This window comes from Chamaea fasciata, unplaced genomic scaffold (assembly GCF_029207755.1).
Source record: "Chamaea fasciata isolate MVZ Bird 193981 ecotype frontalis unplaced genomic scaffold, bChaFas1.0.hap1 SCAF_10, whole genome shotgun sequence".
In the NCBI taxonomy this organism is placed as follows: Eukaryota; Metazoa; Chordata; class Aves; order Passeriformes; family Sylviidae; genus Chamaea; species Chamaea fasciata.
The window spans coordinates 15,485,984-15,513,448 of NW_027094095.1; the positions used below are offsets into that span (position 1 = coordinate 15,485,984).

The 27,465-nt window shown below is 38.4% G+C and overlaps 1 protein-coding gene across 2 annotated transcripts; it reads right to left on the reverse strand.

Annotated features, from left to right (window-relative positions):
• ABCD3 (ATP binding cassette subfamily D member 3) lies at positions 1-26,707 on the reverse strand. Of its 2 annotated transcripts, none has more exons than XM_066192420.1 (23): positions 26,567-26,707; positions 16,707-16,743; positions 14,586-14,684; positions 13,024-13,112; positions 12,169-12,238; positions 11,315-11,412; positions 10,615-10,738; positions 9,626-9,682; positions 8,352-8,494; positions 7,950-8,019; positions 7,448-7,517; positions 7,227-7,324; positions 7,057-7,148; positions 6,503-6,591; positions 6,354-6,426; positions 5,288-5,351; positions 4,853-4,930; positions 4,693-4,758; positions 4,507-4,596; positions 4,170-4,289; positions 3,623-3,727; positions 2,221-2,277; positions 1-1,461 (listed from the first exon to the last, which is right to left on the reverse strand). In XM_066192420.1, exons 1-23 carry the CDS (start codon positions 26,671-26,673, stop codon positions 1,384-1,386), a joined length of 1,974 nt encoding a protein of 657 aa, XP_066048517.1. In that variant the 5' UTR covers positions 26,674-26,707; the 3' UTR covers positions 1-1,383. The 2 variants fall into 2 exon arrangements, with proteins under 2 accessions (XP_066048517.1, XP_066048516.1); XM_066192419.1 differs by having other exon boundaries at positions 14,586-14,687.
• Positions 26,708-27,465: the final 758 nt, after the last annotated feature.

The window sequence follows — 27,465 nt, forward strand, 5'->3', positions numbered from 1 at the left end:
AATTCAGTTTGAATTATACCTTCCTATTCCCTGATCACAAAGAACACCTTGCTGCATTTATGTTTGTCAAAGTCAAATGACAACCACAGTAATCATTTGTATGAAAAAAAACCATTACAGTAAACTATTGTAAGAGTTTGGTTCCTTTGCGGGGATTTGGAAGCTGAAACAAGAAAACCAGCAAGGACTAGAGATCCTTACTTAACACAGAGAATCATTGGTAAATAATTTGTATCAGGAATCAAGAAACATCATGACAGTAAGAGAATAAACATGAAAAACGAAAGTGTTGTTACAGACTTCACAGCCTAGAAGACCAAACAGAGTACCATTATCACTTGCTTTCAAACTCAGACCTGAAGGGCAGCTAAAACTATAAGATCGTCAAAAAAATCTGAAGAGAGAGAAAAGGAGGAACTTGGAAAAAGTAACTGCTGTATTACAGGACAACTGTTCTGCTATTTCACAGATTAACATTTTTGAGCCCACTATAACCTCTACTGATTTGAGGAATGACTGGACCCACATTCTTTTCTCTGTTTCTTCTTGTGGGAGTAATTCATTTCTTCAGAGCTAAAAACATTCACAGGCTTATTTGATACAAGGGTCCTCACTTTTCTTTCCCTCCCATTTTTTCTTGTGGGTCGGTCCTTTCCTCCCTCAACCTCCTCTCAACTCTTCATTATCACAATATTTCTCTGACAGAAAAAGTACAGTTGGGCTGGAAGAAGGATGAAGCTTTTGCTAAATTGGGAGAGAATGGGAGCTGAGCTGCAGAGAGAACTGCATGGACAGATGTTTAAGATGAATCCAAATCCCAGCAAAGAACAACCTTAATTTTTTTTTAACACCAGAAGGAATTAGTTTCGTCTTTTAGTTACAGTTCATCCTTTTTCAGCAAGGGCACATTGGCTATATCACAAGGCTTGGACAAGGAAAAGGCTCTTTCATTTAACAGGGCACAGATCTGAAGATGGGACAATGTCCTGCACCATGCGAGATCTCTCTGAAACATGCACAGAACAGAGCAAAAATCCAAGACTGCTTTGCAGGAACAAGAGAGGTAGCAACCCTAATTTTAACAGGGCTTTTCACTGAAGGGAAAGAAGGTCTACAAAAGTCAAATCAGCCGATTTCAAATGGTTTGCATCCCAGGATGAATCAGGTTACACTAATTTAAGCCCAATTTAATTTAGGCAGGTTTTTAAACCACAAGAATAAGGACATTCTTAGTACGTATCAATAATTAAACCAACATATACACAATTAGCAATATCCTACATAATAGTAAATGCTTCACAAGCTGAGTAATTTTATGGTACATTGTCTGACATTCTACACACTTCCTGTAATCATCAGTCTCTAGCAATTCGGTTCATGATTTTAGGATCCAAATTCAACTGTGTCTTCGGTTATTTTCTTGAACTCATAGTTTCCTCGGCCATCCATATGCAAGTAGAACTGAAAGAAACCAACATTATGTCATTAACCACCTAAAAATTACCAGCTCTATAAAGACGTAAATAAATTATATTCTGAAATACTTTTAAAAATGTTTTTAAAACTTTTTAGAAGTTTTAGCAAAATCTTAACCTCAGAGGGTAAGCTGCTCTCACCTCACACGTCATTAAATTCATCTGCCTCTGTAAAAATGTTGAATTTTATTTTTGCATATCATACTTCAGTCTGCCAACAGCCCCATCTACACTTAACACTGTTTTCTTGGGTTTTGTGACAATATACTTAGGGCACAGATTCATCCCTGTGTATTAATTCAGTATTTTTATCCCTATGTACAGTCTGTCTGCATAAAAAGAACAGTAAAATCTTCGTTTGCAATAAAAAAGTCCACATCTAAGAGACCTTTTTTTTAAAGCATTAATGTAGTAGATATAATGAAAGCAAAAAAATCCATGCTGTTTACTGAATTCTAGTTCAAGGATATTTTATTGAGTCTAAGAAAGAAGACTTAAGCATCTAGCAAGCCTCTCATATTTTATAGATACATATAAAATTTTTGGATAACTTTCTTTCATAACTAAAAGCATAAGAATATTTCAAAGAGTAAAATGAGATTATGAAAAGTAAAACCTTATAAAAACTCAATCAGAACATGATCTATTAGGATGTGAAATGATAACATCTCAAATCACCAAGTCAATTTCATACAGTCAGTCAACAAGACCCAAAAATATTCTTAATAAAGCAAAGATTACATACATCATGATGTTTCCAGAGTGACTTCCTGTGGGAAACGGTGAAGAGAGTGATTCCAACCTACATGACAAAAATACCCACAAAACAGTTAATTATTCTCATGGGTTAGGTGTTATCTATTTTTCAGTAGTATATCAGATGAAGATCTTAAATTCATAACCACAAACTTCCAGACTATTATTAACACTATACACATATAGCTTTTATTGCAAGATTTTGCGGGGGCAGGGGGGAAGCAATCAGGAGGGATTTATCATTGTTAATTGATTTCACCATTCTTTTGCTCCTAAAGATTTGTCAAACATAGAATTAACTGAGTAAAAGAAGTAATGCAGGAGGCAGGTAAAACAACAAAGCTGGTGAATAAAGGATTTCTAACAACAATAAAAAAATCCCAAACCCACAAAAGCTGTAATGAATTACAAACTTAGAGTGACAATTTAAAGTGAATAACCTTCCTTTGTTTCCTTTCAACTCAGTCAACTATTCATCCCCAAGAGTAGCAGCAAGGACAAAATGACTCTGAGACAAAGCAAAGTAACATTTTTTCTTTCTGCAAGGACAGCCTAACCAGGAATTCTATTTTTCAGTAACGTGCATTAGCCACTTGGCAAGCACAAACGAATACACAAGCTAATGGAATATGAAGTATATGGAAAACAGACTTCAAAAATTGTCAGGGCATTGATACTGATGTGGTAAAATCCGTTCGTGAACTAATGCTCCTTCTCCTGCAGAGTCCTCACCTAATGTCCATTCACTACGACAGAGGGCTCTTTTACTTTCAAGCACATATTTCAGCTTTGTTCGATTATCATTCTGGAATACTGCTATTCAATAACTAACGTCATTTCAACCCCTTTCTTTTCCAGACTAGGGTGTGAAATTGCATCTTATTGATTTCACATGGCACTATAGAGAATCTGAAATGGTGAGTTTAAGAGGACAAGGAAACACAAAGCTATACTGAGCATCATCATGTTTTCCGGGAGTGCTTGGCTTTTTGTATCTCAAAACAGATGGAAATGTTAACTTCCAGCCTTTCACTTCTGTTGCCCTGGCCAAAAGAAACTTTTTGAACAAGAAAACATTCTACAATTGTAGATTATTTGGTCCTAACTTGACATTCTAAGACTCCATCTGAAAAAGTAAGGTTACTTATTTAGCAGTTAGTAAGAGTTCTCTGTATATCATAGAGGCTACATGTACATCTAAATTACCCTAGGACTACCAAATGATTACTGAATTCTAGTGTGTATAAAGTTGTAACCCCCTCTAAGCTTTTTTTTCCAGAATTTTTATTTTTTAAATTTTTATGCACTAGGCATGAGGAAGAGTGAACCTTGTACCATTTTAGGTTTCCTGTTAACGTACAGAGAGAAAATTCCAGAAACAAAGAGCTCACCTTTCGGCAGTGGCTGTAAATGTAGCCCTCTACATCCACACTAACAGCACTGGTGCACTCATCCAGAATTGCAAACTGGGGCTTATGATAGAACAGCCTTGCCATCTGGAATGCAAGTCGGAAAAAAAAGGATACTGTAGATACAGAACTAGCAGCAATGGTGCAGTGTTAGAAGTTAATCTAAGAATTAGTGTCCAAAACTCTACTACAGAAAGGGAATTAAGTTGATAATGACTGAAACCCGAAAATCCACAAGTTGCATGTTATCTTATGCTTTTTTTTATTCAAGACAATTATTTTAGAAATTCTGTTTATACAATGAAATCACAAGACATAGTGAAAGGATGTTTAAAAGCCAGTATTTCTTTTTAAATTTTGAGTACAAACCCCACTATTTTCAGTTGTTTTCTCAATATTTAGGTATTTCACATTTTGGGGATTTCTTCTAAGTCAACTAATATTCAATAAATAAAAATACATTACAGTTTAGATTTTACTTTTTACTTATGTTCTGCATTTGTTAAGCATCTATGCTTTTGAAACATACTGCCATTCTCTGTTTTTCTCCCCCGCTGAGTACATCCATCCAGTCCTGAACACTATCCCAGCCTCCTTCACGTTCCAAGATTTGTCCCAGCTGGACATTATCCAAGTACTCCTTCAGCACCTTTTATGGAAACAGGAATGACAAGTAAAGCTTACATGAACTCAAAAGACAAGTGGCTGACAAAAGCAATAAAGGATTGCACCATAACACCATCAACCCTGGTAAGTATTAAAATACTATTAAATGCAGTGCTTTTCATTGCAATTTCAGTATTTCTGAATTGGAAGCATTACTTATCCTGAGCAAGACAAAGGGTTAATGAACTAATTATCATTACCTGGTCAGAAATCCCTTTCTTTTTCTGATCTTCCACAGTATCCGGATATATAACTTGATCTCTGAGCGTTCCAAGAGTCATGTAGGGTCTCTGAGAAACAATTAGAACCCAAAGATACGTCAAATACTTCTAAACATAGTCAAAGTGCAAAGAAAGAGAACGTTGTTGTCAAGTACTTGGTCTCACCTGAGGAACATAGAACAACTTTCCTCTTACAGGTTTTGTTAAACGCCCACCAAACAAAGGCCACAACTGCAAAAGGAAAAAGATTAGAACGTGACAAAAAAAAGTCCAATCACAACCATGCTTTGCATTCTCCCCTCTTTATTTTACAAAGTTCCCTTACCTCACCAAGAACACGGAACAGGGAGCTCTTCCCACAGCCATTTGGCCCACAAATCAGCACATTTGCACCAGATCGCACCTAAAATTGCAATGCCAACACATAAAATGGTAGTGAGGGAGTACTGCTGAAAGCTTCTACGATCAATAAGACAATCTGGTATCATCATAGGCTTGTACACAACTTTCTGACATTACAACGAGCAATTTCCAGCAAAAATTAGGTTTTTTCCCCAACAGGTTTAGCACCAACTGCAGCTGGAAGAAAATGCACCTGTAACAATAAAAACTTTTTTGGGTAAAATAGCTTATTGCCTTTTTTTTAACTAACATGATGATTTGTTTGCACTTCTCTTATAACTAGGATGACCTTTGAAGATATCATCTTCCCCTGAAAATTTTATATTAATAATGTTTCCCATGACACTAAAAAACTTACCTCAAAGTTAAGGTCTTGAATCAAAACATCTCCATTAGGTGTCACCAATGGAACATGATCAAACCTGTATGTATTACAAAGTTAAAAAAGAAAAAACAACAGTTGCCTAAAAGAAGCTAATATTGTGTGTACACTTGAGAGATTAAAAGCACTGAGAAACAATTCAGCAGTACTTCATTCACTCTCCCAGCTTCCAACTATTAACAGCTAAGGAAGTTCTTGAACCAAAAACGTACCCTGGCTTTTAAATGTCTACATCTAGAGGTTTGATTTTATCCCCTGTATTTTTTTTTTTTTAATCCTTTTAAGCCTTTGGTCTCCGAAACACCTTGTGGATATAAACCCACATTTAAGGATGCATGGCATTTTAAACCTAGTAATGAAGTGTATCTCACTAGTTCTACAACACGCAATGAATGACTTCCCTGCTCACCTACCCTCTGCCTTTTTTAATGAATAAAAATAGCTGTATCATCTCTTTTCTTTTCTCTCTTTCCCCTCTACTTCCCAATCTGCTTTCCACACTGTCCAGACTGAGATTATTTGATCTCTTAACTGGCTGTATTTTATGCCTTTAAGTAGTAATACTATGTCAATGCTACATTCCTCAGACTGCAAAGAATGAAGGAATTGATCAGAAGTACATCACCAAAATCTTTAAGCATGCAGAATTACAAGCAAGTACTTTGAAAATTAATACAGACTTGCTCCTGATTTTAACATCTGAATATATAATGGAGTAAACTTCATCACTAACATATTTCTAAAAAGAAACAAGATGGTCTGAGAAGTCATATCCCAAAGGACAGCAGGAATGTTACCAAAAAGGCCAAGGCCAGAGAGCAGATTACGTCTTCTCCTAATATGAGAGGATAAGGACTGGCTTACAGAACAGAAATGCTGTGTGGGTGTGAGGTGGAGTTACCAATAAATAAAGCACAACAGGAACTGCAAATTGTAAGAACGGGTATTCAGACCTCTATTATCGTCGTAGGGAGAAAGACTTAAAAAAAGTCTACATTTAAAGAATTGAACTATTGAACCTGTGGAAACTTTGCAAACATACTTGATAAGGTTATCACTGTTGATAATTTCTCCAGATCCAGGTATCAAGGAGAGAGGTTGCTTTTTATCTCCATCTTAAATAAAGAAAAAAAGCATTAGTACTGGAATGCTACACAGAGAGGCACATATGGCATATTATATCACATCTACCTTTTTCTTGTGATATCATAGTGCGCTGATATTTGCCGCTGTTCAAGTCCTTCAGAACCTGCATTAATTCCGTGATTCGAGCTGTGAAACTTGAAAAAAGAAAAAAAAATCCATATGAGCACTAATGAGCACTCTGTCAAACTGCTAAAATGACGAAGTTATTCCAACCCACACAGAAGCAGAATGTTTACATTTTAGAGTTGCACCAGGTTGTCTAACATGCACTGTATTTACAAGCTCCTTTTCCTTTTTCTGTAATAGACAAATTTTACTTCTTACGATGTAAAAAAAAGTTTGCTAAATAATCAATACATAACTGATTTAAGAGCATTTGACAAGGTTTCAACTAAACATTCAAACTGCATTCTAGTAGTATCTAGACGTGAAATTTCTAGTGGACATAATTCACACATCTTCAGATGTGTTTCCAGCATAAAATGCTTTTAATTGCTGAATTTTTAGCATGCTGCAAGGAACAAGGCTCATAAGCTTATTTTAATTCTACAACCAGCTTCCGAAATTGAGATGAGAAAGATTCTTACTATTAAGCTTACCCAGCCAGTCTTGTCATTTCACGGCCTGCTAGGACTATTCTGCCCAAAGCTTGAGACATTCTCAGCAGCATTCTTCCACTTTGGTAGTAATCCTAGAGTAGAAGAAAGTTTCCTTATGTGGACTAACAAAATTTAAAATCTAGAGGTGGTTTTAATTCTGGTCTATTTACCTCCAAAAGTTCTGCATGAGTACTATTCTGATGACGAGGATCAGACAAGTTCAAAAATGGACGACTAACAACCAGGTAGCCAACCACAGTGGCAAGGTCTGCAGATAAAGAATAAATATTATGCTACACATTAATTGAACCAGTAAGGAAAAAGACATTTCTCATGTAAAAAGTTTGTTTTGTTATTTATAGAAATCCATTAGCACTTGACACACACTTACATTTGGCAATGATAGTATCAATGAAACCCATAGAGAACCGGAACAGGATGAAATTATGCAAGTGTTCCACCTGGCAAGTTACAGAAGAAAGAAGTTCAAACTCTATCAGTACCTATTTTACTATCTTTTATTAGACATTTGGTTCCAAACAGTTATTTTTCAGTACCTCAGATACATTAACATCCCTCTAAGTGTGGTAAGCACTGCACAAGAGTCCCTGCTGGCAAAGACTTGCATTTGTGATCAAAACAACTTACACATGAAATTAAATAATGAGAACAATAATTGTGGTGGATGACAAGGAGGTAAGTGGCAGAGAAAGGCATTCTAACAGAAATTTTGTTCTGCTTATAGCCTACCAGCTCATTTGTTAATCTAATGAATGTAGCAGCAAAAACACCAAGCTACTGTAAGTCAATTTATATGAACACAAGTCAACAATCATCGTGATAGAATTAATTAAGTTTTGTTTAAAATGTTTTAAGAGAGAAAAGAGGCTTACCAGCTTACGGAAAGTCTTGTGAATAGTCTGTTTTTCTCGCGCGTTTCCATTATAAAAAGCAATTTCCTCACTAAAAGAAACAAACAAAAATAATGCAACCTCATTTTGTAACGTCAGTCTTTGAAAAAAGTCAGCCATAAAATACGGGAACATAGCCCTTTTAGTTACTTTATGAAATAAGGGTTTGTACTTTTTCACAACAGTAGAACACAGAATTATTATACTCCACCTAGTCTTGACCATGGAATATAATGGAAATACAAATTATTTTACAGTACATAAAGGTGCAAACACTTGGCTCAGACTTGACCGTACCACACTTCCCAAGTATATTTTAACACACAACTTCCATTTACCCCTCAGTATTGTCACTTATATGTTAGCATCCAAGCAAGTGTATACCTGTTCGTGATGAGCCGTGAGTTGACATATCTGTACTCCCCTTCATACTTTTGTTCAATAATAGTCATCTTGCCAATTGGTCTCCTCAAACGTGTAAGGAAAAACCCTGAAATAATCAAGTATGCCATCATGCTAGCTGGACCCTGTGAATATCAAAAAAGAATAAAAGCTTAGGTGGTCTCAAATGACAGTATCTGTATCCAAAATGCCCAGAAAGCATGAATCCTTCAGTTTTCATCTCCTATGTGCCTGTGTTGCCAATTCAATTACATTTGAAATTCCCATCATGTCACCTTTCTCGGTATTGTATTTACTACTTTACTTATTTTACTAATTCTCTGTCCCAGAGGTCCTTCCCACCCCTGCCTTCTATTCAGGTTATCACCACCCAGTGTGACCTGTCCCTTATTGCCCTAGCTTATTTCATTAATGATTTACTGGTACCCTCTCATTTCTTCTCTCTCCTTTCTGCCTACTTCTTTTTCTTCACATTTGCTAAACTGTCACACAGCAGTCAATATTTCAATCCCATTGTCTGCATTTATCTATACATATTTCCTGGGTCTCTCAAGCAGGCCTGAATCCTAAGTTTCCATTGACACAGGACAGATGATTAAATACCACTGAAGTGTGGAATGGCATTAACTGAATTTGGCATAAACTGCACATTACTACAGAGAGCAGAATAAAGACATCCAAGGCCAATAAAGTTATGAAGGTTTAGTTAAGCCTTACTTCAAGTCTGTCTCAACAAAATTTGCAGCATGTGACCCACAGCTACTCCTTTTCAACTCCTGAACAGTTCTGATAATGCATCACTTCACTAATTTGAAGAATTAATACTGCAATTATTCAGCTTATCAAATCTTACAGCTCAATGCCAGAAACGGTTTCCCTACACAGAGGCTGCACAGAAACAACAGACTTATTTTCACTCTTAAATGGAATTCATGGAAGACATAAGCAGTGAAAAGGGTGTTGTACTAAATAGGATTTCCACATAAGTAGTAGAAGAAAATAAAGAACTTTCAGGCATTTGATCAACAATTTGAAGGACATGAAAATACTGGGTTTTATTTTTGCTTGTCTCAAAATAGAGGGCGCTAAAGCACACAAAACATTAAGTGTAAGTGCATATTTTCAGTATAGCCCTTCAAGTAACGTAGGGATCCACAACTACCAGATAGAGTTTTCCTCAGATTCCAAACAGATACAAGGCTATAATCAAATGAGGGAAAATGTGTTTACAGTTCTAAAAAACCCACTCAATTTACCTGTGCTCCTATTGCACTTGTTAGCTTGAAGATGTACAAAACTATATCCAAGAAGGGCTGTAAGAAAAGCATGGGAAAAAAGCCTTAGAACACAAACACAAAACTAATAGGAAACAGTCCAGAAGCTAAGAACATTACCAGCTCTGTACTAAAATACTGGCTAGCCTACTATACCAACTAAAAGCTAAAACAAAAGGAATCTCAGCCACATGACTTCTTTCTGAAACCACTGGCTCAAGAATTGAACACAAAACCATCATGATCTTCAGATAAATACATAACATATAGAAAGAGGACTTTGATATTTTAGGTCTGTAATGACACTTTGCTCACTTATCAAAGGTGGACTAGAAGCCATAATAATTTAATTGAAGGAATTATGAAACACATTCAATGAAAAGATAACACCACATATTTGGCTATGTACCTGATAGGAGGAACATTCCAAAGTTCTATAACCTCCACGCTAAGCTAAAACAGCCAAACTGCAAGTCTTGTAGTCAGAAGTTTTTGAACAAAGTAACTTGTAGTTTACTCATACTCAGCTTGTATGAAACACATAGCATCAAAAAAATTTAGTCTAAGAATGTCAGTGTTCTCACTCACTACCCAATCACCTTAAAATTCACACCAGAAACAGGGAAAAGCTCATTCAACCACACCTCCCTACACAAAATAATGAAATAATGAGAGCTAGCCACTGCTTTTCTTCTGAAAACTATCTACCTGAGAGAGCAAAGTCATCACTGTTCATCTGCAAAAAAATGCTGTATGTTCTTTTAAAGAAAATTTAATACAAATTCTAACAACTCACAACAGCGCTTCAGTCATGAAAGCCACAAAGAGTGTGAAACAATATAGCATCATAAACTACTTTTTTAGTAACATATCCCAAGCAATCCACATACAAATGCACATAATTATTGTGAGGTATCCCCCATCCTAAATGTCTACAGCTACTACTCAAAGTTCTCTCCTAAAAGACTTACCTTGCTAAGGTTGGAGTACAGGTCCACTACACTATTACAGAATTTTTCCACATCCTGTGTAAGGAGTTGATCTGGATTAGCTATTCTGTTGTCCAGATTTCCCATTTTGTAGTATGTATAAGCTCTGAAACAAAACAATTGCTAAGTGGTAGAAAAAAAAATCATTACCTGGGATCTGAAATAACTGAAACACCCTTGCCTCATACAACTGAGATGCTAAGTAGTGCAAACATTACATTACCGCATGGAATCAACATAGTTTGTGCTTCTACCAGACCAAATCCACATTAAATGCTGCAGGACTGTTTAGGCATTTAGGCTCCAGGATGTCTGAGCTGAAGCTCAGGCTCATGCTGCTATTGAACTTAGAAAACCCTCACACACTCTGCTACAGCACATCTAACAACCAAAATTCAGTGCAGAAGGACAGAAGGAGCCACTCAAGCTCAGGCATCCAATTCAGCCTTCATCATATGAAGTCTCCTGAAGTACTTTGGAATCTGACCCAAACATGGAAGCAGTACAGTGCATTTTTTCCCCCAATTGAGCCAACTTTACTCTCTTTGTATCTGTGGCACACACAACTCGGATAAGCCTCTCACCCTCAACTCCAAGTTAATTGCAACCCTGCAACCTTCTTCCTATGTATTTAAAATGATTTGAATTAACTTTTAAAAACTGTAGACAAGGTGTTACTTACTTAAGATATTCTTCATAGAGGTATCTGGTAAGTCTTTCTCGGAAGCAGAGTTTCAGTTCATTTAGACCATACTTCAGGAAGTTATTCACTAAAGAGATCTAAAATAAGGAACAATAATATTTAACTAACAAGATCAAATATACTTTGATCAATTTGCAGCAAAAATTGTGCAAACACTTTAAAACAGATCAGTTCTCTCCTTAAAGTCAATAATATCATAAACACACCTAAGGCCAATCAGACAGTGTCCACAGGACCACTGCTTAGGTTTCTGTCTCCAGGTCCCAGTGGATCTCACCACTTAAGATAAAATACATTCACATTACATATTTTCAGCTCTTCTGATAAACTCTAGAAAAGAGCCACCATTTGACAACCACTGCTTTAAATCTGTCAACTAGTTTTAAAATTTACTGCAACCAGGTAGCAACAATTATTTCTATCTGGTGCAGATCAGAGATGCCAACAAACTGAAAGAAAGTTAAAGTGTGAAAGAAAGCATAACAAATCTGTGAAAAATGTAAGAAACATAAAAATTAAGGTCTAATAAAAAAATCTTCATCTTCAATGGTGCCAAGGAATCCCAAACCTATAGTCAAAATTGACATCAACAAAACTAGCCTGAAAACCTGAACGTATCTGTTAAAAAAATAGTTGCTACCAATAAGGAAATATGCTGATGAAGTCTCCCACACACTGGAGACAGAAAATCAAATGTGTTTTCATACAGACCTGTATGTAAAACAACTAATTTCCATAGGTTTTGAGACACTCCTTTGAGATCTTTTCCTCAAAATCTTAATTTACATTTAAAATATGTTCTACTAATAGGTCAGCACAAGAAGAGCACTTACAGCAGGCATTGCAGCAATGAAGTTGAACAAGTATTTCTTGAAATCTTTTCTGCTGCGGCCAATGATAGCACTGTAAATGACCAGCAGCTAAGAGTCAGTTACAAGAGAAACAACAAAGTATAAACTTGCATGTTTTAAGTAGATAAATTCACAGAGAAAAAAGAAATCATCATGGAAACCTGTAGCATCAGCTGTAGGATCCAGTCTGACACCCTTGAGTAAGCTAAGTGTCAAGTGGCAGACTGAGCAGTTACCTCCTGTCTGCTCCTCTCTAACTGCCCACATTAAGGGCTCAGAAATTCACGGTCACAGAATACCAGTTCTTTCCTTTCTCTGCTTTCACAGATTCTCACAAGAGAAACGAAGCAGTCTTTCCATTCTACAAAGCACCAAAATGTCTCTCCTCAAACACAGTATCATTTTGAAGTCACAGTTTGAGACAAATTTTGACTTGCCTCAATTAGCAACAAAACCAGCAAGAATAATCGGAAGTCTAAAAGCCACTGACTAACACATTAATACTGAAAGCATTGTTTTTATCAATCTAAAGAGCAAACAGCTCAGTGGAAAGAAATAAAAGTCCTAATACTCACACAACACGTCTAAGAGATAAAACCACTATTCTGAAGTGAACTAAAATATTAATTTAATAAAGTCATTTTACTGATGAACAAAAATAATTTAGTAAATGAAATTTTATTTTTATTTACTAAAATATTGTGGTCCCTCCCCAAATTGCAACTATGCCAGTTTTCTAACAGTTTTAAGCAAGCTATAAAATGTCTGAGTACGTATTCTGATGACTTTCCCTGTAAACACATGACAGAATGTTTAAAAATAATAAATGTTAGGTACCTTTCAATGACTGTTCCATTTTGAATCATCCAAATATCACAGTAAGTGCGGACTACCAGCATCACGGCAATAAGCAGCAAATAACCTGTCTGGTACAACCACAGAGATGCAGCAGTTAAATAATGGCTAAAATTCACCATTTTTTTGCAGTAAGTCAACCAACTATATCTAACAGAAAAGTATTACCCTGCTGCCTTAGGTAACGTAGTATTAGCTTACATTGCTGGAAACACATTAGCATCCAATATTTTTAATGAAGTACTGACTGCATTTTTATGGTGCAAGTTTGCCTTTTAAAAAAATGCATTTGGTTGATATATATACTGGAAACACACTATAAGATGGAGGATTGCAGGAATAAAGAAGTTACTGCTATTCTGAGACACCTTTCTGCCTTAAGTTTGCAAGAGACCTCTGAACATCATCTACCTCATCTCCCTACTCAAAACAGGGCCACTAGTAACCAGTCACCAGTCAGACCAACAGCTTTCCATCCACTTCAGTGTTCACTCATTCAGCCAATTCAATTTGGCTATCAGGGTATTAAGGGAGACCTGATATCAAAATATTCTGCATCCTCTGTTCTTCCCTTATTCACACAGCCAGTTCTCTCATCACTGAAAGCCATCGGGTTAGTAAGGCATGATCTGTCATTGGTAAATCCAGGCTGCTTGCAATGACGTTTTGTCCCTTGTGTGGCCAGAGTTAGCTTACAGGAAGTTTTGCTCACAGTCCTGCCAGGAATTAGGTGAAGCTTACCAGCCTGTAGCTTCCAGTAAACTTGTGTTCAAATATGGGAGCAAGGTTTGGGTTTTTTTGGGATTATTCGTAACCTCTTCTAATAACCATCACCTTTGAAGCTGCTGAAGGCCAGCTTTGTGACACTCTCACAGGCATTTCCATCCATGCTTCTACCTTCGACACACCTCCTTTTGGTAGGTGGGCTGCTGAAGGTCCCTGTTCATGCAGGCTAAGCTGGCTGTCATGCTTGCTCAACACTCTGGACATCGCAATTCACTGCTCTTGTGCCTGATGTATGTTTAAGTTCTTACAGTTCATTGCTTAACTTCAGAGCTCAACTAATGCTTTGGATTTTTTTTTTTTTAAGTGTCCTGGAAAGCATGAGAAAGATGAAGACACTGATTTCTACACTGCATTGCTTTCCTGAAATGATGTTGAGAGAGACTGTTTGACAAATTCGTTTTCTAATACAGATTGGCCTAGTTACTAAATCAAAATAACGAATGAACTGAATCCTACTTAAACATAGGAAGCATTTGCACACAGAAGTGTACTGCCTTGTACAAGACAAAGCCATATGCCCCTTCAAAACTTATGCTACAACAATAGTTATTAGCCGTAAGTTATCTTGTAATTGAAACCAGAAGCTTTAATGATACAACAACTGAGCATAACATAGACTTTCATATTATTATGTTGCTATTTTAAAATACACAGCACAATTTGGTCTTATTTAAGTAATGTATATGCAGTTGTTTAAATTCTGAAGTAATTTTGAAAGAGACTTTATTTCCTTATTTATTACTGCAGGCAATGCTTACCTCTTTGCAAAGTGTCCTAGGGACCATTATTTTCAGGATTCGACATATTCGTGCAATAAACACTCTGTCCACCATTGCTCGCTCCTTCTTTCCCTCTTTCTGCTGCACACAGAACAGAACAAGAAAAGTGAGAATTTTCCATATTATTGAACTGCTTGTGTGATATTTTCCCTACACAAGTCATTTACAGCTACCTTCCTTCTGCAGAATTTGCAATATTTCCTGCCAACTTAAGGCTTGTTCAGACTGCTTAAATAAAGAATTGGGAGCTATCAAAACAAACTGCAATAAAAAGTAGCTGCTATGATATAAAATACTTTTTATTTCAATTCTGTGTTAAAGATGATATACAAACACTGCAAACCACACCACTAAAGTACATCCAAGTGCAAGTTGTAATGCAAACATCCCTTAACATTGCTTGTCTCTAAAAGACACCATCAGCCAGGATTTTTAAAGATGCCTTCCATTATTTGTCTAGACAATCAACAGTTTAAACCCTTTGACTGTATAGCCCAAACTTACTTCAAGTGAAACCAGAATTTTTTATTGCTTTACTTCTATAAAATGGTGCAACACACTCCTACTTAGGTATATCTACCAGACTTAAAAACCCTCTCATATCTAAACACCTTTTATTTGAGTCAGTTTCATTTGTTCACTCCATATAACCCTGTCTTCTGTCCTGACTAACTTGAATACCTTTTAAAAGCTAACTTGAATTTCCCTAAGGAAATGACTGAAGAATTCAGTCCTGAAAACAGACCAAAAGGGCACATGTGTACTTTGAACAAGTCCTGTCTAATCAACATAATCCTGCTACCTTTGCTACCCAAGGCTCACGTGAACCATGCTATCAATGCCTATATTAATATTACAAGGAAGACAGGAAACCTGGAAAAGATCCACTCAGAATGCTCTGTGAAGAAGCCTACACCTGTTTTCCATAGCATGAAGTCAACAATAGTCCCATCCTTTTCAAAAGCCTATGTGAACACAAGCTACGAATAAAAATTCTAGCCAATAGGATGCTAATAGATGATTACAACACGTTAATTAAAATTTATTTACACAAAAATCCAAGCAATCCAAACAACTGAGACTACTGTCCTGTCCTAATGAAGCGTTATCCCACACACATTATTGCTTTCCTGTAATAGAAATTACTAACACAGTATCTGACGGCTACATTTCCAAATGTCTAAACATAGGAGAGTTGAACCCGTTCTTCCCCTTTATTCAGCCCTTCTCCATTTCTATACTTCTGTGTTGCACTTATATTCATTCCAGTATCTTCTTGCCTAGAATTCTTTTTCCCTTAGACTGTTAATCCCATTCAGCATAACTGTATCCAAGATGGGTAGGAATAAGAGAAAGATAGTTAAGGTTTTTACAAATAGGTAGAGCTATCCAAAAGATATGTGTTTATAGTACATAATACAGTCAAGGTGTGTTAGAAGCTAACATGATGTTTGCATACACCTACCTATTTATCCAGTGCAAGCCTTTTTTTCTAAGTTTCCAGCAAAGATGAAAATACATGGAATCTGTTCATACCTTTGTAACACCAGAACCCCAGACTCTGCCTTTTGGTCTTTTGTATTTTATTTGACTATGAAACAAAAATCTTAGCTTAAAGGGATTTAGTATATCCCTTTCAAATAAATGAATTAACAGATACACAAAGGTCAGGGAAACACCAGACCTTCTACCAGATGTTTGAAGTAGTTTCTAATTTAGAAACTGTCAGACTCAGCATCTTGTTCCATACATTTTTCTTATACATAAAAAATATACAAGTTACACCAAATCTACACAAAGCTGTTTGTTTCTGTCTGTACAGAAAAACTTACAACACTAGTCCTTACAAATTCGTAGGGCAGTAACAGATAAAAAAGGACATTGTGCACATCAAGCATCCATCATTAAGGAGTCAAACTTCAGCCTCTTGTGATTAACCCGATTCTTCCATTTGTTTCACCAATGCAAGTCTGAAAGTATCATTCAAACCGTAATTGCACCATAGCCAAGATTAAACTATAGTGATAGGACTTAAAAGTTTTAAAATAATCAGATTTATTTAAAATTATTAAAGAATATTTGACATGAAGAAAGAATTACCTCATTATTCTGCAATGCTTGTTTTCCACTTCTTTTACTGCAGAGAAAAGAAAAAAAAGTATTTATTTGCTATTCACATACTTTTCTTTGTTTTGATCTCTACACACAAAAGACAGAGGAAACCTTGGGATTATATTCCTACCTATTTCTTTCAAAGCAATGCAGTGTCTTCAGCAGGGCTACCTTCTGTGTCAAACCTATGTGCTGCTTTTATACAGCATTTGTAATTCTAGTGAAACCCTACTCATTCCAGCAACCACTTTCACACAGGAAAACCAAGTCTCACCCTTTCATCTCCAAGTTCTGCTTTACCTTGGCTCTGTATCATGAATTCCACGGGTTTTTCTGTTTCTCACACATACTTTACAAGCATGGCTACATGATTCCACTGACCACAAATGAGAACTACAAGAATGCAGATTCAGCAACCCAAGAAACCCAACTTTGATGTTTCACACTATCTACATAAGCCAACCAGATTTGTTTTGCATTGTATTTGACTTCAAAATAACACGTTTACTACACAGAGATTATTTGTTCATAAACATGTGCTGCAGGGGGGAAAAAAGGCAGCTCCTGTGAAATTAAGTTCCTGCAAAGATGGCCATTAAAAGGGGAGTTAGTTTTTAGTCTCTTTTCCTTCCCCTGCATTTAACAGGACAGTTGGTAGAAAAATATTTATCAACTGGTGCTAAACAAACATTCAAAAGTGCAAAGCTATTCTTCTGCCTCTACTTTTAAAAAAGAGAAGCTGACAAGTAAGACAGTTACAGTTTGTCTTTCTTCCTTTTGAAACACTCAAGCATCAGACAAGCACATGAAACTGTTTGGAGAATTTAGGGAGTTTAAAAGTAGCCACAAACCATTTTAAATTGCAACTTTCTTAACTATGATATTAAAACAGTGGGAGCAAGCTGCCTTAAAACTACAACATTCATACACCTTCAAGGCAGAACCTAGGACACTACAAGAAAGCAGAAACCATCGAAAGCACTGCTCCTTTGGCCTACGCCACCAAAACAGGCACAGACTGCCACACAACCAGCCATCCCACTTCACCAACAGCACCATTTCACACTCGTGTTCTAAAGCACTGCCAAGAAAATATCTAGAATGAAACTGTGCCTATTTTAATTGATGATTATTAGAAAGATTTATGAATGTCACTGACCAATGAAAAGAAATAACTTAATTCATAACTTATGAAAGGAAGAGGCAAGGTAGCAGAGGAATATGAGAAAAGAAGGGAAGGAGGAGACCATGAAAGCAAGAAGGGAGATCTGCCAGTTTAGCAAGAACTTAATTAGAGGTAACAGAGACGGAAGTCTGAGAGAAGATAAAAATCTTGTAGGACTACTTGTGCAAAAACAAAACAAAGAATATGAAGGGCAGCAGGAGCCAGACTGGGAGAGAAATAATAAAAGTTCAGAAAAGATGTAACATTTAATCAGTCTGTGATGGAAGTACATCTGTGGAAACGGTAACAGGGTGTGAAGTCTAAGAAAATCTAGCTGGAGACTACATCCTGGTGATGCAAGAGCAATGTATTTCTGGTACAAGAAACTTCTCAATACATCTTGTAATTTTTTGAAGTAGAAAAGGTTGACCTATATTTTAAAAATTTGAATATGGATCAGTCCAATCACGTTTGGTTTGGTAGGAGGAAAGTAGTATTCTTAAGCATGAATGAGCAGTTATCAAACCATGTGGTTATTTCCCTAGATGATTCATGACTTGTCAAAATGTAAGATGAAAGCATGCTACTCTTCCAGACATCTTGTAATAATTCCTATAAGCTTTACTGCTCCAAGTTCTGCCAATGTTTGAAGTCACAACACTCATAATACACAACTATTTCAGCTTTAAAAGGATCAGAAGTGAATATATTAATAGAGAAATCTATCAGGAAGATAAGGCCCAGAATTATCCTGGCAGTTAGTTGAATATCTTTGATGTATTTACTGATATATTTTTCCTACAGTAGCTGTTGAGAGAAATTGAGCAGCTGAAATTACTGACTGAGCTGAAACTGATTATCCATTAAAGAGAAAGGACTGTTCAGAAATCAAGATCTTACATTTAATTATGAACTCAGACTTAATTAGTATTTATATTTGTAGTTTAAGATAAAAGTTAAGCATTTGTAAATTCAAAATCTAACAAAAAAAGAGCTTTAAAAGTGCTTTGTTCTCTTTTTTCTAAAAAAATCTGTGCAAACTCAAAACAAGACTAATACTTCAAAAAGAATGGAACCAATCTTAAAATAAGAAGTCTAGAAGAAAAAAAAATTAAATGTGCCTACATAGTTCTCATTTTATTTGCGAATAAAGACTGTGGCATAGTTCTGCCTGGAATAAAACCTTCCCAGTCCAATACCTACTGGCACTACTCCAGATTCCATTGTACTACTCTAGAACTTTTTTGTGAGAATGGTGGTTGCGTTCTCAATGAATTTAAAGACTAAATAACGTCCTCAATTAGTCAGCAAGAATACAGCAAGACTATCTGGTTACAGCAGAGAGCTCTAACACTTGGAATAGATTCAAGCTCTCCATTATTCCAGGCCTCTCATTTACTTAATGCTGGAGCATCACAAGGCTCAGTGGTGGAGGCAGGTAAGTGCTACATGCTGGCCAAGTTCTCCACTGCAAATAACTCCCCTGGTACAGAGCCATTGTTCCTTCATGCCTCCACAGACAAGGGGGGATGGCAATGAAAAGGTTTTTGAAAAGCGTTATCCAGACAACATACCCAGAAAAAAACTAAGAAAAAACACAGTAGTGAAACATTTCTAATAGTGAATCAAAACCAGTGGAACTTGTCACCATATATTTTCAATATCTAACTGCACAAAGCCCTCAACTAGGTAGCCCGAATTCAATGCATAAAATATTTTAAGAACATAAAGAGTCTCGAGGTATAATGGAACACACACCACCCGAGGAAGTTTCAGGAAAAGCAGCATCTCAGATGTAGTCTGCTACCCATTATTTAATTGCACAGGGCTTTTACAGCAAACATATACGTAAAAAGCAGAGAAAGGTGTCACCAGTACCTGGAATGGCACAACTACACCAAACTTGTCATTCATACATGCATGGTAACCGAATAGCAACTCTCTAAAGAGTAAGTAAATAGTCAAGTAATTACCCAGTAGACAGGAGGCAATACAACAAAACCCCTTTCTCCTACACTGAGAAACATGATCAGCCCAAACCAGCAAGACGTTTTAAAGAAACTAATAGAGTCTCAGGACTCTGTACAGGCTGATTTGACAGCTGATCCAATTTCAAGGGCAGTCTTGTAGCAGAGTGGGGAGGGAAAAATCATGCAATTCCAGTCTCCAAGCAAGTACTGGTCAGAGGGCTCACATTTTTGACTATTTACATACCAGTGAGGTTATTCTTTCTACAGAAACATGCAACACTGGTTACGCAAAGAGAATCTCTCTCAGTATTACTGAAGAAGAAAGTGATTTGAGAAACTGAAAAGCCTTCAAGAGGCCTGAGTCTTCTTACTGAAAGGTCTCAGGCATACTAGTTCTGTGGTATTTAACAGCAAACAAGAAAAAGTTAAAGGATTACTGTCTTTAGAAATACCTCTCTCCATCCCGAACAAAGTTCAGAGGAAGCAATCTACACTGAGCTAAGCATAACAAGTAATTGCAGATGAAGAGGGTGATAAGCAAGACTTACTGTTTAATGACACATGATGAGGAAGTAAGGGCCTTAAAATGTTACATTCTCTTTAACTGAAAAGAATCCTATAAATTTCAGGTCATGCTACCCTCCTTCTGTAGAGTTAGGATGACTTGCTTCTGCTCAACACAGTGCAAAGGAAGAATATCTGGTTTAGGATTAAGTGCAGCATTTCAAACCTCTAGGCAATCTTTGTATCCTGCAGAACTTACATGTTGGAATGGCACTGTGCAGTTTTCACAGCTTCCAAAAGTCACACAAAATAAAACAGTTTTGCAATAGTTCATGATTATTTGTGCAGTTTTCAGGTTAGTTTTGGAGTCAAGACATTACTGAGAGAGAATAAAATTCAAATTACTAAAGATGGAGTGCAACAGTGTGAAGAAATTCCAGCTATAGGGAGAAAAGTCTGACGGAGCTCACTGGCAGGCAGAGTCTCATAGTGTATATCTCACACAGAGGGGCAGAGAGCAACAGTACAGTTATTTCAGGTCAAGGGCAACAACCTCACTCAGAAGCCTGGGCACAGTCCAAAAGCATGCCCATTTACACAGTACACTCTGAGCACACACAGAAACCAAGAACACAACTTTCTTGGCTCTAGATTGGTGGCTAGTTGCAGCATAACCAAAAATAATGTGAGGGGAATGTATTCAGGCAAGCAAGAAGGGGAGTCTGAGAAGGTCACAGAGAGCTATGTTACTGCAAATAGGAGCTCTGCACTGCTGAAGCTCAAAAAGTTTCTACAAACCTTTAAGAAATAACAAAGCAGAACTGTTGGAGAGGAAATTCTAAGTTTCAGTAGAAGAATGCATCTCAATAATATATCTCACACATAAGAAGAACCTCAGCACCATTAATTTTGTCTTAAGCTGTGCTTGGGCCTGAGATGTGGCTGCAGAACTCCCTCATGGGTAACAGTGGAAAAAGATTTCTAGCTAGTTTCCTAAAAAATTAAAAAGTTTTACACTGTTACACACACTTACACTAGTGTTATACACACTTACACTTGCTGTCTTGCCTTAGACAGCAAGCATTTTATGCAACTTAATTAAGAGTGAAACCACTAATTAGCTAGCCAGGCCCCAAACAAAAGCAGTCTAAACGCTAGGATTACAGCTGAGTCATCTGGTTCCTCCTGTCTCCATACCCTCCAGCTGAAGACAGGTTTCCTGAGCCCCAGGCAGGTTTTTCTACAATACTGCATTTTCGATGTATTTTCTAGTAATTGCATCTGTTTATTTAGTCTCTTTTGTTTTTCTTTTTTTTTTTTTTTTTTTTCTCCCTCAACGCTAGTGCAGTTACTGCAAGCAGTAGACTGGACAGTCACTTTCAGATCCTGAATAAATTTACTTGAATGTAGTAAGCATAAAGTTGTTTTTGTTTGTTTTATCTGCCACCTTTCCTCCAAGTAACACAAGTTCTCTTTAAGGCTTTTACATATACAAAAGCAGTCTATAATTCTGCAGCAATATAATTCCACCCATCCTGTCAAACAGCCATGGCTCAACTAGAACAGGTCCCTCTATTTGAAGTACACTGGAAAAGCCCACCCAAACATATTCAGAATCTAGAGAAATTGCACAAACTAACAAGAGAGAAGAACATCCTAAATATACACGAATGGAACTAAGATACACCACCTGTTTCAAGCTACAACTATCACTTGCTATATTTAAACTCCTAATTTATGTTTCAAAGCCCCTCCAAACATTTGGACATGTGTCTGTCACCTCTGATTGTACTTCTATCACTGTCAAACTGCATGTTCACAGGCTGTGCGGCCGAGGACATAAGCAGTGACATCTACTGAGTGAGTGACATGTGCTGCCACTGCCAGCAGACAATGGCTGAGGAGCACAGTGACAGGCAGGAGCACAGGTTATGTGTCATCCAAGACAAACTGTGCAAAACCCTATTTGATATACACTGTCTGCAACTCGACCTCTGCCCGCTCAGTGAGCCTTCTCCTCACTTCAGGCTTGCCTAACCTCTAAGGCCCCAAGAGTGCACTATTCTTGCTTTATTCATTTCTTTCCTCACAGGTGGGATGCCATCACAGGGGCTTCAGAAGTTCAGTTTCTATTAAATTGTGTCCATGTCCTGGCATCTTTCTGGATTCTAATGAATGCAGCTAGGTGATAGGAAAGGCCAGTGTGTATATGAGCAGATTTTAAAATATTTTGTCACCTTCCCATATGCTAGAAACGCCTTCCTATTACTCTAAACTGTTTATTCCCTTTCCCTAATCTTGCAGTTTCAAACTAACCTACCTTCTATTACTTCTTTCAGTACCTCCTTCCAACAAAAAAGTTGTGTGAGTTAAATACCTTCTTTATGAAAGTAAGCCAAGCTCATTCTCTACTTGTGTAAGTACTTTACTTTAAACTACATGGATACTCAGGAAAAATTCTTATTAGAGGGATGATGAAAAATATCCAGCTCCTTTATGTAACACCCCTTAAGGTTTTAATTCTGAAGCAATCAAATCTTAAGCAAATATTCTGTTGCTTCTTGTTTGAGGCAGGATTAGGGAAAGCGAACAAACAGATTTTTTTCTGCATTATAAACCCAGGATAATGTAGTTTTTCAAAGAACTTCTCATGACTCTAAAAAAACCCAAATACTACAACTGAAGTCATAACTGCATTTAGATATAACAACTTTCCCCCTCCCAAGAGAACACAAAGCTTTTGTAGACTTTTTGAGAGTAACTTGGAAAAAGAACCAATGTATTTTTCTCCATGCTTTACTCCAAGGAAGTAAGATGGAAAACTAACAAGTAACTATAAGCAAACAGTTCTACATCACTCTATATTGGAAGATTTCAGAAAAGTGTGGTAATAGTGCATTGTAAATTGCCAGTGACACCACCTCTCAGTTCTGTAAAATCAATGAGCAGCGTAATACCTCTTACAGAACAACATCTGTGACTAATCCAGGCAGTGCTAATTAAGTGATCTTTGACCTAGTAAGGCAGGTTGGCATAACACATACAGCTTAATTATTCATACATTACTACTCGACATGAGTTGTACTGAACCTTGCCCCTAATGTTTGACAGCAGAAAAGTAGGTAAAAGTTGCCGCCTCTCCTTCCTGCTATCACACCTGTAATTGGTTATTCTATATAAAAATGAACACATACAACATGAAGAGCCTGTCACATAACTTTTTTTGTTACACATTCAAACACATCTGATTTGCTAAAAGATTTTGTTTCTTTTTCTCAATTCATATGTTATTTTACTTCCCAAGTTCAATCAGCAGCAGACCTATGGCTGACATTCCAGCCGAACTTTAAAAAGTACACAAAATCCAACAGAAAAATGGCAGTTACTCCAGAAACACAAGAAATAATAGGAAGACATGAAATGTTATTTTGAAGACAAAGTATGTACAAGTGTGTATTCTGAAACTATGTGAGGAAGGAAGAAGTTTTGCAGGTTGTCGCACTAGAACACTTCAATGATTCACCTGAATGTTAAGCCCAGCGTTTTGCTGGTTATATTCAGGACTGCAACATTTACCTTTGCCCTTATGCAGCTCAAAACCAGAATTTCACCTTCCAGAATTCAAGAAGTTGAAATTCACCTCACACTAACACAACACAACATTTTCAGGCATTATACACCAAGGTCAACAAAGGAATTCACACACACAAAACTAAATCACCTCACGTATTTTAGCCAGTTAACCTCAAGCAGCAGATATGCTACCAGTCCTCTTCCAAACTATCTAGACTGCCAAGTGAAATTCTTCTCCCTAGGAATAAGTACAAAAATTTAGGACAGCCATGCCCTCCCAACTTCTTCCTCTTCCCAAAGAGTCAGAGATATATAACACAGATGTTAAAGTATACACTAGGCCCTGCAGATTTCAAAGGTTCTGCACTTGTTACTGTATGTCAGCATCATATACCAGCACAAGAACGCTGAAAATGTAAAGATTTGGCAGGATGACAATCCTTTCAATGACAATTTACACTAGCAACAAAGCATGAAGAAATGAATGATACACGAACTAATGAGACTAAAGGAGAATGAGGCAATGGCAATAACCAGATGCTTTTGTCTAGGCTGGTGATATAGGCAATGGAGCTTACCTACTGCCTAGTCTTGATAGGTAGCATTCTGTAAGGCTCCTGGCAAGGTTTGCCTCACAGGGAAACATGGAGAAAAGAACGAAGACCAGTGGGCAAAAACCATCCTCACAATAGCATTCAAGCAGCAGCATAGCTATTATTGAAACAACCGAATGTTGGGTATTAGAGTTTGGAATCCATGGCCACAATACCGGAGCAGCAGTAAATAAGACCTAAGCTGTGGAGGGACTCAAAAGTGTAAAACAACACACATAGATAAGCAAAAAATCAAGTTTGCAAGCCTGGTACTTACTTCAGCAACAGCATTTCTAATAAAGTCAAGAACGCAAAATGACTAGAGATTACAGAAGTAAAGAACAAGGTATCAGAAAGACTGCAGTACAGGGAAAGGAAAAGGGACACTTCAGGTCAGGCTCTCACAAGCCCATGCATCCGCTGAATTAGCTGGAATGTAATTCATAAGTTATCTCCCCTTCCCAATTCCCACTAATCTTGCAATAATGTTTGGTCCACCTAATATATATATGAATACCTCAAATTTTTAACACTATACCTAGCAAAATCGAAGCTCCACACAGGAAAAACACACTCCAAATACTCTTTAGCATTTAGGCTAACACTTCCTTTCCATACACTGATCCTCAAGCTAACGCACGCAGTGCCATTGTCCAGTCCTGCAGGTCAACATCAGAAGACATGAAGCAAAATAGTTTAATGGGGACAACCCAGGACCCACATAACATCTACTTCGGGTATAGGGAGATTACTCTGGACAACTTCTAGCCTGTTTCTATCAAACGAATGCTAGTAACAGTGGGAATATATTAAATGCACTTCAAAGCTACACTGGACCTGCATCTATGTTTGAAGATGTGCTCCAAGATCCTTCCTCAACGCAGGCTGAGCAAGGTAAGTGTTGACAATTGAGATTCACTTTAAAACAATACTCTTGGTCTGACTTAACATGTAAGTGCTCCTAGAATATCTGCATGGCCCAGTATTTCTTACAAATACCACTATATTAGGTGTGAAAATCTGAGCTCATCACTTTTGTGCCCCTCCATACTTCTCTTTTGCTTTTTTAAAGTGGTATTTCACTAACTTAGGCAGATATATTTGAAAAAAAATCACCCCTCCCTATGAATTTGATAGAAGAGTAACTCGCAGCCATAGCCTGGGATCTTGTTTTAACGCTCCTGCAAAAAACAATATAAGGTGGCAAATGCATGACTTGTCAGCAGCGTATCAATGTCTGCCACGGCGTGTGACAGTTACCTAACTCCATGAAACTCTTACAGATATTATGCATGTATGGAATTAGGTAAAATCAAACTGGATCATTGCTTAATCTCAGGTGTGTTATTACTTAAGTCTGTTGAGTAAGTCCATTTCAGTATAATTTTGTAGTGCCTACAAGATACCCAGCTGTAACATCGCAACATACCAGGCCTTAAGCATATGGTCAACAACCTGCAATTACAAACACAATAAAAACCTGAAAGGACTGAGTCTGCGATATATTCTTCATCTGCCACACTTTGCGGTACCAGGGCTTTGTAAGGCATTAACGAATACACACCCTATACCTGTAAGGCAACTTCACGGGGAACATCACCAGATTTGGCCCCTTTGAAATCGTTGCCCGTGTATCTTATTGTCACACGGCAGCATTCAAACAGCAGCTGAGTCCATTAATTGCCTATGCAAACACGGTCATCCCTAGAAGTCAAGCGTTAATACTCGTTCCTAGTCGGGAAAATAAAAAAAGCCAATACAGTTTGGGTAACAAGGCGGCCGCGGCTGGATGCTCGCAAGAGGGGCACCGACCTCACGCCGGGGAAGGCGCGGGGGGAAGCAGCTGCTCCCTGCGCCCAGGAGCCGCCTCCGGCGCAGACGGCGGCGGTGGCAGCGTTCCGTGCGCGGCACGGGGACGCGGCGGCCCCTCTCCGCCGGGCCCAGGGCCCTGAGGGCGAGCACAGCTCCCGCAGCTTCGGCCTCCCGGCTCCGCGGCTCGCCCGGCCCCTCCCGCCCCGCGGCCCGGCCCGGCCCCGCGCTCACCCGTGCTGCGCCCGCCGCTTGCTGAGCAGGCAGAGCAGCGCGCAGGCGGCGGCGGCCCCGGCGATGGCGGAGTGCCGCGCGGTGAGGAACTTGCTGTAGGCGGCCATGGCGAGAGCAGCGCGGAGCCGCCGACCGAGCGCAGCCGAGCCCAGCAGCCGAGCGAGGGATGCCGGGAGGGGGCGGCGCCGCCCGGCCCCGCGCCGCCGGTAGCGGGTTGTGCAACGCCGGGCCGGCAATTACCGCTCCCTGGCAGCCCCCGCCAGCGGGAGGAGCCGCCGCGCCGGAGGGGACGGGAGGGGAGGAAGGGGCGTTTCCTCCCGCGCCGGCGGGGCCGGGCCTGTCCCCGGCCGCCCTGGGCCGGCCGTCGGGCCGAGCGGCTGAGGCCGGGCCTCCCCCGCGGCCCCGCGGGTTAATGTGCCCAGGCAGCTCCTGCTGCCGAGCGGGCTCCCACCGCACGCTCCCCGGGGCTCTTTGTGTAGGGGTACGGTGTGATTTCGGAGTGTGTGCTAGGAATGTGGTGTAAATTGTAAATGTGGTGACAGGACGGAATAAAACTAAAATCTCAAACATTAATAAATTTTAAAGCTTTTTAAAATTTCAGAGAAACTTTGGTGTACGTTTTGCCGCACCTTTTTTTTTTTCTTTTTTTCCTCTTAGTGCCGTGAGAGGAGCTGCCAAGCTTGGCTGTCAGGCAGAGGGTGGAATGAGTTGTCACTCGTGTAAGTACAGGAAAACAATCCCCATAAAGGGCAGAGCCACACCAGGTACAGCAGGAGGTACCAGCCAGCCTTGTCCCACACAAACCTGTTATACTTGCACAGGTGCTTTTTCTAGCAGAGTTAACAACAGATTGGCATGTCGAGCTATACCAGCCAAAACACCTATGCCAGCATAACTGT

Bases quoted from the DNA above. Each gene is read 5' to 3' on its own strand.
- ABCD3 (XM_066192419.1), bottom strand. From the start codon at position 26,673: ATGGCCGCCTACAGCAAGTTCCTCACCGCGCGGCACTCCGCCATCGCC. The intron at 16,744-26,566 runs GTGAGCGCGGGG...TTTTCTCTGCAG, and splicing joins AAGCGGCGGGCGCAGCACGG to TAAAAGAAGTGGAAAACAAG. The intron at 14,688-16,706 runs GTAATTCTTTCT...TTCTGTGTGCAG, and splicing joins AAGCATTGCAGAATAATGAG to CAGAAAGAGGGAAAGAAGGA.